Genomic DNA, 13227 nt, shown 5'->3' with positions numbered 1-13227 from the left:
TGGGCAAGGGGTTTCCATTTATAGGTTGTGCTGATGTGCTGCTTACTGGAAGGTTTGGGTTTTGGCTTATGTCAGGCCCCTCTCTCTTTTTTAAGATAGATTTAAGGTTACAATAGAGCTGATGGAAGACATCCATTCATTCTACTCATCTAATTATGAGCCACTCACCCTGTTCCTGGTTAGGATCCAGTGAAGGTGACACAGGGTGAGCTAAGCAGAGCAGACTTCTTTTCCCAGCAACAGGCTCTTCCTTAGGGATTCATTAAATGTTCTTATAGGACACATGGGGCATGTCATTCTTTCAGTCTGGGTATGCCCAGAGTTTCCAATTTAGCATGTCATTTCATAAGGGAGCCTGTCAGATTCGTCCAATGGGTCCTCTCAGAAAGCCTTATGACTGCGAAAGTCATAAATCTATTCATTTTGCCGGGATTGATCTAAATTTAAGACAGCTAATTAGGTGTTTTATTTTTAAAATGATAAAGTGAAGAGTTAAAGGCTCTTCTACTGTAAGTCTTCACTGTTTCATTTGTAAATTCTGGTTTGATTCTAGCTTCCGGCTGCATAAACCAGCGCTGATGACTCTGTGAATCAGTCAGGTGTGTCTGTGCTCGCTGTGGATGGGACTGTCACTCATTGACTGCTGTCTGGAAGCTGCAGAGGAATTTCTCTGAAGTGTTAAGGCCACAGCTGTCTAATGAGAAGTAAGACGATCCTCAGAGGGAAGGAGATGCTTCTCTGAAGTGTTGTGCTGTGTTAGTTAGCTTTTTGAAATCCTTTTTAGCTCTTCCAAGAGATTTATGTTTCATGTTTTTTCCTATGAACAGACATATCTGTAAACGGCTACATCAGCTGGCAGATCCATCAGCCCAGCATAAGGTTATTAATACTGGGGCTTTTCATAGTTGGATGGAGCTGCAAACTGAAAATGCATTTCAAGCGCTACATTTCCATGCTTAGTCACTCACAGTTGTTGTTTGACATTGTAATTTGGCCTTCCTCAGTTGTGCTTTCAAAACTAAAACTGCAAACCCATTAACAGGATTTCATATGCAGAGGTGCTTTTGAGATAACATGAACTGCCAGGGCTAATGGATCAAACTTGTTGGAGTCCTCAAACATTTTGACAGATGTGGTGAGAAACAGAAAATAGAAGTTGACTTAAAAGGTTTTGATACCAAACTCAATGGTAAACCAAAATAGTGATTGCATCGGTACACTTCAACTGTGAGAAACAGTATGTACAAGGATCCAGTTGATGACATTAGTGTATCTCATTTTTTAAAGATTAGAGATGCGCAAATGTGCAGAAAATAGGTATTTGTTCAATAACAAAAGTTCCCCCTCAATAATGTAAATGACAGAGGTCAAACATTTCCTGCAGAACAAGTTTGCACGCATCATAGCTGCTATTTTGTACCGTTCTTTCATGCAGATCTTCTCAGACTTTGAACTCCCTCCACAGACTCTATATTGGATTGAAGTCCAGAGACCTGCTAGGCCACTCCAGAACCGTTAAACGCTTTTTATGAAGCCACTTCTTTGCTGGCCAGGTGATGTGTTTGGGGTCACTATAATGATGGAATACCCAGTCATGTTTTCTCTTCAATGCTCTCACTGTTGGAAGCAGGTTTTTGCCGAAAATCTCACATACATGGCTCCATTCATCCTTTCCATCATACAAATCAGTCGTCCTGTCCCCTTTGTGGAAAAGCAGTCCTAAATCATGATGCTTCTGCCCCCATGCTTCACCATGGGTATGATGCTTTTGGTAGGCAACTCAGCATTCTTCTCGCTCCAAACATGATGAGTGGCGTTTATATGAAGGAGTTTCATTTTGGTCTCATCTAACCACATGACTTTCTCCCAGTCTTCCTCTGGATCATCAGTACGGTATCTAGAGAGTTCTGGATCTGTACTGGCTGATTGAAACCCATGATCATGTAGTGTGTTACCAATAGTAACTTTTGTTACTGTGGTCCCAGTTTTCTTCAGGTCACTGACCACTTCCCTCCTCCATGTTTCCTCAAGAACCATATTCTTTATTTCTTTATTATGCTCAAGATTATTTGAAGCCCACAGCGTGAGTAATTCTTTCCTGGATTCTCTCTTTTTTTAAATTTTGTCTCTCACAATTGAACTTTACCTATGATAAATATTACAGACCTCTCATCTTTTAAGGAAGACAACTTGCAGAATTAGGGACTGACAAAGGGTTCTTGGTCCACTGTAAATGCACAAATATGCTGTTAATTTTGATAGTCAAAGAAATAAAATCACAATAACTCATTGAAAAGATTTTTTTAGCTTAATAATGTCAAAATTAGACACAATTTATTCATCTATCTTTCAAATTTACTCAGAATTTAAAATGATAGACAGTGATACTATTTAATGTATCTGTAATAGCAAAGCAGCTCCCCAAACATGAATTTTCCACACTAACAGTTTCTTTTCCAGGTTATGGCTTGTAACTTCACGCTAATATAACACTCATGCTATTCTTTGTCTCTCAGGAGAATGGACTCCTCTGAGCAACCCCTCCAGATGGTTTATGACTACTTGACATCAATGGGGTACGCTGACCTGACGCGGGTGCAGCATGAAGCTGCTAACTCTGACCTCAGCTGTTTGATCCGTTTCTACAGTGGTAAGTACTGACTCAGTAATCTCAAATTCCTTAAATTTCCACTCTCTGCTGCAGGAACAAACAAATAGTCCACTTTTTGTGAAAAAAAGCGATCTAAACTGAAAAAATAACAAGAATATAATACTAAAACTAATTGAATATTTATTTCTTTTGTAAGTGACCATGGAATAAGCGGAATAATGGAAGACAAAGTGTGCATTATCAGAATTAACGCACACCATGGAAGTCTGAACCATCTGGCGTGAAGCAGAGGACGGTTGCTTCCGTGAAGTGCGTTAGTTTCTGATAATGCACACTTCAAAGGCCATTATCCCTTACATAGAGGCCCTGCTCCTTACAAATGTGTTTGAACTTCATAAACCAATTGATGATTATGCCGAGTCAGCAGGATCTTTTTTGTGTGGGACTTTTCCCACTGCTGTGTCAGAGAAAGAGGAACTAAAAAAAAAAAAAAAAATCTGCCTCTTGACTTTCATGCGGCCAGATTCCTTCCTGTCTCTTTAAGTGGTTTGGATTTATTTTATCAAACGGATCCTCACTGTGCTCTTTCTTAAAAAATTTGCCTTTTTTTCAATAAAGGATTCTGAAATGCCACCCGGGTTTAATTGCGCTAAAAAAACTTCCTTGTCTTTAAGAGCTATGTTTATTAACTGTGCACTTTCCTTTTTTCCAATTTCTTTGTTTAAAAACTTCTTAAACGTTTAAGAATTTCATTTTCCACAATTGCAATCAAATTTCATATGATGAAAGTATTTTAGAAAAGGTAATGGTGCCAAGGTAAACGCAACCTTTCTTAGTCCAAAGGAGATTTTGATTTGTGCAGCTTCACCTCTGTGACATGTTCAGCTGGAAACTAACTTATTAAAAAAACGTTAGCCTGCTTCTAGCCAGATCTTGCCTACTTCTCAGCTGTTACCAGAATCAAACAAAGAATTCTGTGCTCCAACACAAAAGACTGTTATATTACATATTTTGATCCTTTTTTTTGTTTTGTTTTTTACTGAGGAAACTACATTTTTGGGGGTTTTAGCAGCTACTGATTCTCAGAAAATGCAAAAGTGGTGTTTACCTTCAATAACATCTTAGATCAAGAATCAGCAGCAGTAATAACTGTGCACCTTTTATTAGTCTTCAATAAAGTCTTGGCAACAATTAATAATGATCTGCAGTAGCATGAGCTCCTTGCTGCCCTTTTAAAGGAAACAAGACAAGCATAGAAATTGTGTTTTTCCACATTGATCTTTACCCACCTTTTTTATTTAAAGTGGAAAAAGTGCCATGTGATTTTTAGTTCTTATCCCGTTGTTTTACTGCCTTTTTGTCTCACTTGAGCTGTCGTGTCTCAAAGTCCAGAGCAACAGGTGATGTTGTCAACTTTGTAACCATGCATCTGACACAAACACACCCTTCTGCTGTGGTGCACAGATGAAATGAAAATAAACACAAAAAGTGGGAGTAAAGATTTCAAGAGAGAAACCTTAATGTCAACAGCCACAAGGATCTGAGTTGCAGCTGCAGCACAGATGAAGCTGGCAGGAGGCCCTGCTCCTTGTCCTCCTGCCTGTGGGATCTTTTTCATCTTTGAGCTCAGAATCCTGAAGGTGCTGAGAGTTCACACCAACTCTATTGTCTGTCAGGCTGCCACATGCCATCATGTTCAAAACCAGCTGGATAGCATCAAACAATGATTACTTTGAGTGGGACTGATTTGCTAATTAAAGCTAAAATGAGATTTCTTTTAAAAAAAATAGGTGACAAAGTGCATAAAACTCAGAGTTACAATAATGTTGTCCTCACAGAAAGTAATCAACATGATTTGAATACCCAGTAGAGAGGGGAGCTACTTCTTGGATGTGAACCCTGAGAAACAGTCAGGAAAATTCTGCTCAGATCCAGGCTCCTATAGAACTGCCCTCAGCAGCAGAGCTCTGCAGAGAGACAACCAGCTCTCTGTCATTTACTGACAGCTCCCTGTAATGGGATGTTTCTGTGAAGGAGTTCTGTTTCTTCTTGAGTTTAACCCTGTACAGTTTTTCACATAGAGGTGATAATAAAATCTGGCCACCATCCAAACTGCCTAATTTCTGGGAACTTTTATGCAGTCTGTCCTTTTTTATTAATGTTAGATGATGTTGCTACATATTTATTTTGACTTAAAATAAAAGAAAAAGCTGCACATTTTTATATGTTATCTCTGTACTGAACTTGAATTTGCAGTCAAAAACAGTTTAGGGTTTTGGTTTGTAGCTGAACCTTCAGTGCATGCTAATGCAGTCCATGCAGTCGTGGGTGAGGCATAAGCTGTGGTGTGCAAGCAGGCGGGCAGGCAGGCAGGCAGGCAGGCAGGCAGGCAGGCAGGCGGGCAGGCGGGCAGGCGGGCAGGCGGGCAGGCGGGCAGGCGGGCAGGCGGGCAGGCGGGCAGGCAGGCAGGCAGGCAGGCAGGCAGGCAGGCCAGGCAAGCAGGCAGGCAGGCAAAGGCTGGCAGGAAGACCATGCATTTCTAAAGAAAACTATTTCACAAATAATTTGAAATTGGAAAAATAGCTGCACTTTAACTCGTAAAATAATCATTTGAATGTTTTGGTCTCTTATCAGTGTCTGGATGAATCTTTTTTTTTGACTAGCCCTTTAATAGCTTTCATCTACAAATCAGCGTTGCTCCACTTGCTGCTTATTCCAGAAATGCGCAAACACCTCAGTTAAAGTCAAAAGACAAGTGGTGGGATCTTAAATTATGCATGCAGACTTTTATTCAAGCGTATGTAAATGTAAACAACACCTTTCTGATCTAGCTGCTATGACTGCAGCAATTACATTTATGCAAAAAAGTGTTGAGGTAGATATTTTTGATCTCTTAAAATTTGGAAGCAACATGTTTCCTCAGTGGATCTTTGTGTTGAAATTATGTTTTTTTTAGATTTAGTTTTCTTATCGTTTTATTACTTTTTTTTCCATCTTTCTGTCTGTTCTCATGTCATCTAAAAAAAATGTTTGTGAGATGAAAGAGCAGCAAAGTTTGCCGTCCTGCAGTTTTTCTGATGTGTCATGTAAATTGAGAAGCCCTTACTTTTACTGTGATTTTTTATTTTTTATTTTACTAGATAAAGAGCACAAACTCATTTCAGATTAGGATGGTGGAGATAAGAAGTCACACGCTCCATCAGTTACTTTTCACATTGCTGTAAAAATGTTTCACACAGGCTTCTGGTTAGCTCAGGGCCTTCTGTGGCACCATCTCTTTAGAAAAGTGTTTTGCACAACATGTCGCTGCGTTGACAACCAAACCCAGACTGAGCCACCGGGAACGCTCAGCACTTCTTTTCTATTTACTGCTGGCAGGATGGGCTGATTTGGGTTCTTTGCAGAACAGTTAGAAGATGCAGAGGGCAGTATGCAGATTTACTTACTCTGTTTGGACTTTGATATTGTGAACAGAAAGTTTCCCTAGCAACTAACAGTTTTGCAGGCCTTGGGGTTTGCCTGTGTGTTTACTTTGGAACATGGCTTCTAAAGGCTGGGACTTTCAGTTGGGTGTTTTGAAAAAATAAAATTTTAGCAGATGACTGTAAGGTTTTGAAAAACAATTGGCATTTTCTCCCGTGTGTTTAGAATGTTTGTAGTTAACAGATTACATTTAGTTTTGTACAATAAAAAAAAGGTTTATAAAAAGGGTTATACAACTTTTAAATGTCACAGAAAAGGAGATTGGAAATATGCAAAACATGGACAAAACACAGCGTGAACATAGAGGGGAAAAAAAGTGGAAAATATTTCTGGTTTAAATAAAATCACAAGGCACAACATCGTAATGTGTTCATTTCAATAAAGGATTCAGTGTTTTAAAAGATTTTATTCAGAAAATTTTTCTTGACACATTAAAATGTCTGCAACAGGGATTTTTATTATGGATGAGACTCAAGGCTCTTGGGATTTAGATGTAAAAGAAAACTATTAGTCTGCTAAATGTAAGATTTACTCATTAACTTAAAATTGAGACGTTTCATAATATTTTTTTATGGATAATTATTGATTTTTTTTTCAATTTAAAGTACCACCTGTCATGCCTTGAAAACACCAGTATGGCTATCCAGGATTTGGGTCACCTTATATGGTCTTAACTGATTTCTAACCACAAGTTTGATCTTTCCTGTTGTGATAAGGGCACACCAATTCAGTAGATGCTACTGATCTGCCAGCCAGGCGGTTGACCTCATTAGGTTCTGCAGCAAAGACAAACACAAGAATGCTTTTGCTTAATTTGGACACCTCCGCCGAGAGAAAGAGGAGGTGGACTGAAAGGATGAGCTCGGCAGAAAGTGGGAGAGTGAGCAGATTTCCAGTAAGAGCCTCTGAGTGGGAGGAAGCATAACTGGGTTTTAAGGAACTGTACCAGCAGAGAAAGGGAGGTGGAGGCCCAGCCTCCTCAACTTATTTGACCTGCCATTTACCTGAGTGTGCTTGGTAGAGACAGGAGCTCTGCTGTTTGATGTGTCTCTGCTGCAGTGCACTCAGATGCCCGCTGTGCAAGCTGTGATAATTGGCTTGAGCAAAGTGAAGTTTTGGGACAAACATGAGTCATCCATCAGTACTGCTTACACTGTTAGGTCAGGAAAAACTGAAAGTGAAGTGAAGATTTTCTTGTTTTTCTGCAAAATCGAGGAGTTGGATAAAAAAACAATAACATAACATTGAGCAAAAGAGGCAGTTTTCATGATTCTATCATTAACGTTTTTACTACCTTCATTTTCTGGAACCACGTTTAGTCATTTGGCTTGAATTATTATTCATCTTCAATTTGGGAGGTGGTGGTTCTCTCTGATGCCTGTGGACCTGCACTGATCAGCGTGTGTGTTTGTATGAACCTTCTTCCAGAACGTCCAGTGAATGCGGACCAGCAGGAGCGAACCTTGCTGAAGGGTGTGTTCAGCGTGAGGAAAGGAAAAACACAGCTGCACAAGTGGGCAGAGCGGCAGGTTATCCTCTGTGGCACCTGTTTGATCGTGGCGTCTGTGAAAGACAGTCTGACTGGGAAGATGCACATCCTGCCTCTGGTGGGGGGAAAGGTGAGATTTCCCACCACAATTCCTAAATACATTTTTTCAAACTCCCTTTGGACAAATATAATGCTACTTTATTATCTCAAGAGAACACATCTTACCCCAAATCAGCATGTTATATTATACTGTACATGTATGAGTTTAGATGAGGGTCAACAACTGCAGGTCTAAGAGAACGTAGAAGCTCTAAAACAACATTTTATTATTTATCTATAAGATTGCACTGATTGATTTATATTTCTAAACCTTTATGTAAAACCAACTGTGTTTGATTATGAAAAACCTTTTCTACATATCTATTTATATAAATGGATCATAGGTGGAACTTTATTAATTCAATTATTACTGGTAATTCTTACTCAAAAAAGCTGAAAAAGTTTTTTTTTCTGGAAAAAAATATTCCTATAATAAACTATTAACTAAAATATTCAGCTCTTGTGTTTTATTGAAAAAATGTATTTTTTTCCCCCCACCAATTATTTGTATTTTATTGAGCTTAGTAAGGTTCCTCTCTTGAGATCACCTGAGTTACTGTTGGATGAGTTCAGAAGACAAATAAAAAGTGAAAATACGGTAATGCTGAGTCATAATAAAGACAATCCAGACCCATAAATGAATGTAGACACATTCAGTTTGGCTCACAGTTCAAACCTAACGATTGCTTCAAATGCTAGGCTCCTACCATATTTCAGAATATATTTTTGCACAAATTGTAGCAGGATAAATCTCCCGCTGTTTACCCTCCTTGATTTTCTGCTGATGCCTCCAGGTTGAGGAGGTAAAGCGGAGGCAGCACTGTCTGATGTTCAGCTCAGCCGGCTCACAGGCCCAGACTTACTTTGTCAACTTCGACTCACTCGCAGAGTACCAGCGATGGCATCGGCAGGCATCAAAAGTAAGCAAGAGATGAAGAGTGTGTCACAGTGTGTGTGCACATTATGCAATACATCTGCCGTGTTTTCTTTCGGCAGCTCTCTTGCTTCCAGCTGGCCCTGCTGGGCATGTGTGTGAGCTTCAGTGGTTTAATGTGTCTATGGCTGCCTGTCTCTGGGAATGCATCTGATCTGCCCCATGGAGGCATCGTCTCCACAGTGATGGATGTTAACTCGACAGATTCTCTATGCTGATAGTGCTCTTCCTGGAGGGAAATGACATAGCTGATTTTCTGGCAAAGCGGGTGTTGAAACGGGGTGTGGAGATAGATTTTCTGTTAGGAAGGACAGAAGTTAGGACAATTTTTGGGAGGTGTATAATGGAAGACTGGCAGAAACAATGGGAATGGGAGAGGAAAGGACAACATCTATTCAGTAAACAAGACAGAATAGGGAAATGTATGAAGCTTAGATCAAACATCAGAGATCAAAGGGGAGCAGAATTTCAATAGAGTTATTGGTTTTTTTGAGGAGAACTGAACTGTTGAGAAGATTAAAGTTTTTTTTAAGTACACTCCAAAACAGTAGGTGGCGGTATTGCACCTTGTCATTGGTGCCTCTCGCCTTTTAAACCAGAAGAAGACACAGAACTCTTATTACACAAACTTGTAAAAATACTTAAAATGTAAAACTTCTGAAATGTGTGAATTTGTTAAGTTGAGTTTTGGACTATAAATGTAACTTTTAATTATTCAATTAATTTTTTAAAGAACAACATAGTTTCTTTAAAGATGTAATATAGACCAAGCAAAAACAGCATAAATCATTTCAAGAATGAACTGTTCATCCCTCCTGTTGCTGTGTGTCTGTACAGGTAGTGTCTCAGACAGTAAGTGTGGTGGACCTGTCCTGCTACAGCCTGGAAACAGTGCCTGAATACCTGTTTTACTGTCAAGACATCACCCACCTTAACCTGCGGCACAACTTCATGAACCTACAGGGGTCTGGAGGCCTGCTCAACCTCCCCAGGTGACCTTGAGGAAGTTCATAGACTGTCAAACTTTGGATTTTTTGTAACCCTTGTGCTTTCTTAGATGACCCCACCCTTACATTGACGTGTTCTCCCTACCATGACAAAGGTGGATAAAGGTGGAAAGATTTCATGTTATCCATGGACACCAGTGAGGTTCACAAATAATTGAAGAAAAAAGGTTCAGCACACTGTCTAGTGGGTCTAGATGACCCAACTCCCAACGTTACAGTGCCAAGGATAGCACAAGGGTTAAACATGACAGAATTTGGGAATATTCCCCCAAGGTGCTTTGTAGCTGTCCTCCTTCAGTTGAGTTTGTTACAGTAAAACTTGAAAACAATGTAAAACTTTACTGGTATAAATCAATATAGTCTTAGTACTTTGTGTGACAGATAAAAAAACAATGGTTTTTTGGTTTATTGTGAAATCTATAACCAGCAGTATGTGGATGTTTTTTTTGCAATGCTTTTTTCTACCAGTGGAAAACCCCACTTTTTTTCTAAATCTACAGATTTTTATTTTCTTCACCTTGTCAGATTTCCAATCATAAAACTCTTTTTATCTGAGCACACATAGTATGTCCTGTTGCTCAGCACACAGGCAATGACTGATATCACATGGAAGAAAACAGCTCTTTTAAAAAAAATGTGATTTAGCTGCAAAATATTTCTGCACTGAACCAACAGAACACTATTAAATACACAGTAATGAATCATCTTGAAGCCCTTTCGTTTCTCTAGTTCTCTTGTCTTTATTATCATTGGTGGGCTGCTTGTTTGTGCATTCCTGCATTAATAAATACTTAACACACTAACATGTTAATGATGTTAAGAGCATTTATCTTTATTGGTGTCTTTCTATAAAGACACATTTCTGTAGTTCATTGTATTGGCACTAATGGTCTGTCCAGTAAATTAGAACACGTTTTTGTAGCCTGTAATATTTTTACCACATCAAACTTTTAGAATATACCAGTAGATAAAATGTAGTGTGAGATGTAATTTTCACAATCTGTGTCTTGAATTTCAAAAATTGCAGTTGCTGATAATGCTCAACAGTTCCTGGAAACACATGCTGCCACTACGAGAACATGCAGTCTTTAAGCAAAAGGACTTTAAACTTATCTGTTAAAAAGCAGATAAGTGAAATGTGTCTGATAAGTGAAACACTCTGTGCTATCCACTTCACTTTGCTTCTGTTTTAGTAGCTTTCTTCACCCAATCAGAGTCTGGGCTGCTTCTAACCCTGACGTTCATGCCAGATTATATGACTTTTCTATACGATACTATAATATTTTGTTATGATATCTGTGGCTTTTTTAAATGGAAGGATCATGATTAGGTGTTTCACAGAAATGTATGGGTACCACATTGTATTGGAGTCTACGCCCTGTAATGTGTTAGTCATTTGCCTACGCTGAATGGAACACAGCCTCCAAAAGCAGTAAAGCAGGCGCTTTTAGCATCCTTAAAGTCGTTTCTTTCTTTTCTGTTTCTAGGTTTTCCCAGCTAAAAAGCCTGAACTTGTCTCACAATCGTCTGGGTGTGTTCCCAGAGTGTGTGTGTGAAATCCTCACCTTAACTGAACTCAACCTGTCCTGTAATAAAATCCACACCATCCCGGAGCAGATCAGCAACCTTCAGAGGTTCGACGCACACCTACTCAATCCACCACATGTTTTTAGTCACAAGACAACAATTACCATGTGAATGAATTAAAGACCGACTTATTGTATGCCATTTAAAAAAACCCTGTGCTGTTTTCTAGAACATAGTTTCTGCAGAGCGGCAGTAGTTCATTAGAAATTGACCTCTGAGTTGTGGGTGGGATTGTTGGCCCCGATCAACCTCACCCCCCTTCCCCTCCCCATTGCGGAGCAAAGCAGGGGGCTTGTGCCTCACCCTGCATATGTTCAACGTCACAAAGAGTTCTTTTTCCAACTGCATTTTTTCCTCTGGACCTGATTCAGAACAATTTAATTAAAGAAATAACCAGAAATGCAGTTTTAATTTTAATTGTCTTTAAATATGTCCTCCATTTTCAGAAAAACATTTTAAAAACATGTTAAAAACTCAGTTTTTATACATCACAAGTGGTTGTAAGGAGTTATTAGAAACAGAAATATATTTTTTTCTGTAAAGCAATAGTGGCAAAAGTTTTTATTTTCGTTAAATAGATCAACGATTTAAGTTATTGAGCATTTTTTGTTAGAATATTTTGCAGATTTTCTGAAATTCCTTCCTTTCTAATCTACTTCCTTGTGTCTTATCAACTAGGGTTGTGATTGTCATTTTCAAACCAGAAGATGCATAACGCATAAAACTGAAATCATACAACGTTTTCAAATCTTAAATTCTGAGTGGTGCCAACTCTCACAAGACTTATTATGAGTTCTCTGGAATAAAAGATTATGTCCTTTTCACACTGCAGCCTGCAGACATTATCTTTGGATGGAAACCATCTCCAATCTCTGCCCAAAGAACTGGGTGACCTGTCTCAACTCAACAGCCTGGGGCTCTCCTTCAATGATTTCTCTCACATTCCAGCTGTGCTTGAGAGATTAAGTACAGTGGACAAGCTGGCCATGGCTGGGAACAGAGTGGAGAGTCTGGATTTATGTACACTGATTAGAATGAGCCATCTAAGAAACGTCGACCTCCGGGAAGTAATGTTCTCATTTCTCCCTGTCTCTTTTTTCTTTTTTACCCTTCTTTCTTACCCAGCCTTAGAGTTGCATGGCTAATACCGTATTTTCCGGACTATAAGTTGCCCTTTTTTTCATAGTTTGGCAAGGGGTGCGACTTATACTCCGCAGTGACTTATATTAGAAATAAATTGAAATAAATACATTGTTAACCCTCCTGTTATGTTCATTTGTGAGGAACAGAGATGATGTTCCTGGCTAAATTTGATGTATGAGGTGTGTTAAGTGTTAAGAGTAGGTTAAGTGACTCAGAGAATCAGCAAACCTTTTTTTACAGTAAGATCTTGAAGGCTAACAACATAATATTCTATTTTCCAATGATTTCATAGATTCAGAAATGCAATAAAAATGACAACTGTTTCTACAAATACAGGATGAAAACAGAGTATTAGTTGGCCAATGATGCTTCATGAAAAGAATAAATAAATATGAGAAAGAATTACTGTGAAATTATGAGATAAACAGTCTGCTATGATTGTGTCATATGAGGTTGTGAAAGTTATTAGTTCTTCGTCTCAGATTTTGTCAAATAAATTTCCGGTCAAAATGACCGGAAATTTCAAACTTATAGTCCAGTGCGACTTATCTGTGTTTTTTTTCTACTTTATAATGCATTTTTGGACTGGTGCGATTTATACTCCAGAGCGACTTATAGTCCGGAAAATACGGTATTTAGAGTATAAAACAAGTAAATGTAGCTTGTCAGCGACTCATGATAAGACATTAAAAGCCACGGATATAGAGTAGCTCAACCCTGTTTTCTCAGAAGTTCCTTTCAAACCTAAAAAAAGGACAAAGGTTTCAATTCGAGAAGCCAGATTTTTTCAGGACGATTGGCTTTTACAGTATTACGTAATTTAACATTTACATTCACACCTGGGATATAGCTGACTACAGTCATTCATGTTCCT

The 13227-nt window shown here is 38.8% G+C and overlaps 1 protein-coding gene across 2 annotated transcripts in view; it reads left to right on the top strand.

Moving 5' to 3' along the window:
• Positions 1-13227, top strand: part of phlpp2 (PH domain and leucine rich repeat protein phosphatase 2) — a 33460-nt gene that overhangs the window by 4353 nt on the left and 15880 nt on the right. For both annotated transcript variants that reach the window (XM_078944480.1, XM_078944481.1), the window contains exons 3-8: positions 2517-2650; positions 7523-7713; positions 8477-8602; positions 9454-9608; positions 11111-11257; positions 12043-12274. In XM_078944480.1, coding sequence (XP_078800606.1) covers positions 2517-2650; positions 7523-7713; positions 8477-8602; positions 9454-9608; positions 11111-11257; positions 12043-12274 — 985 coding nt within the window. The remainder of the gene's footprint in view (positions 1-2516; positions 2651-7522; positions 7714-8476; positions 8603-9453; positions 9609-11110; positions 11258-12042; positions 12275-13227) is intronic.

This window comes from Oryzias latipes, chromosome 3 (genome assembly GCF_053564925.1).
Source record: "Oryzias latipes strain Hd-rR chromosome 3, Olatipes_Hd-rR_3.1".
Lineage (NCBI taxonomy): Eukaryota > Metazoa > Chordata > Actinopteri > Beloniformes > Adrianichthyidae > Oryzias > Oryzias latipes.
This window is presented reverse-complemented; position numbering and strand designations above follow the sequence as displayed.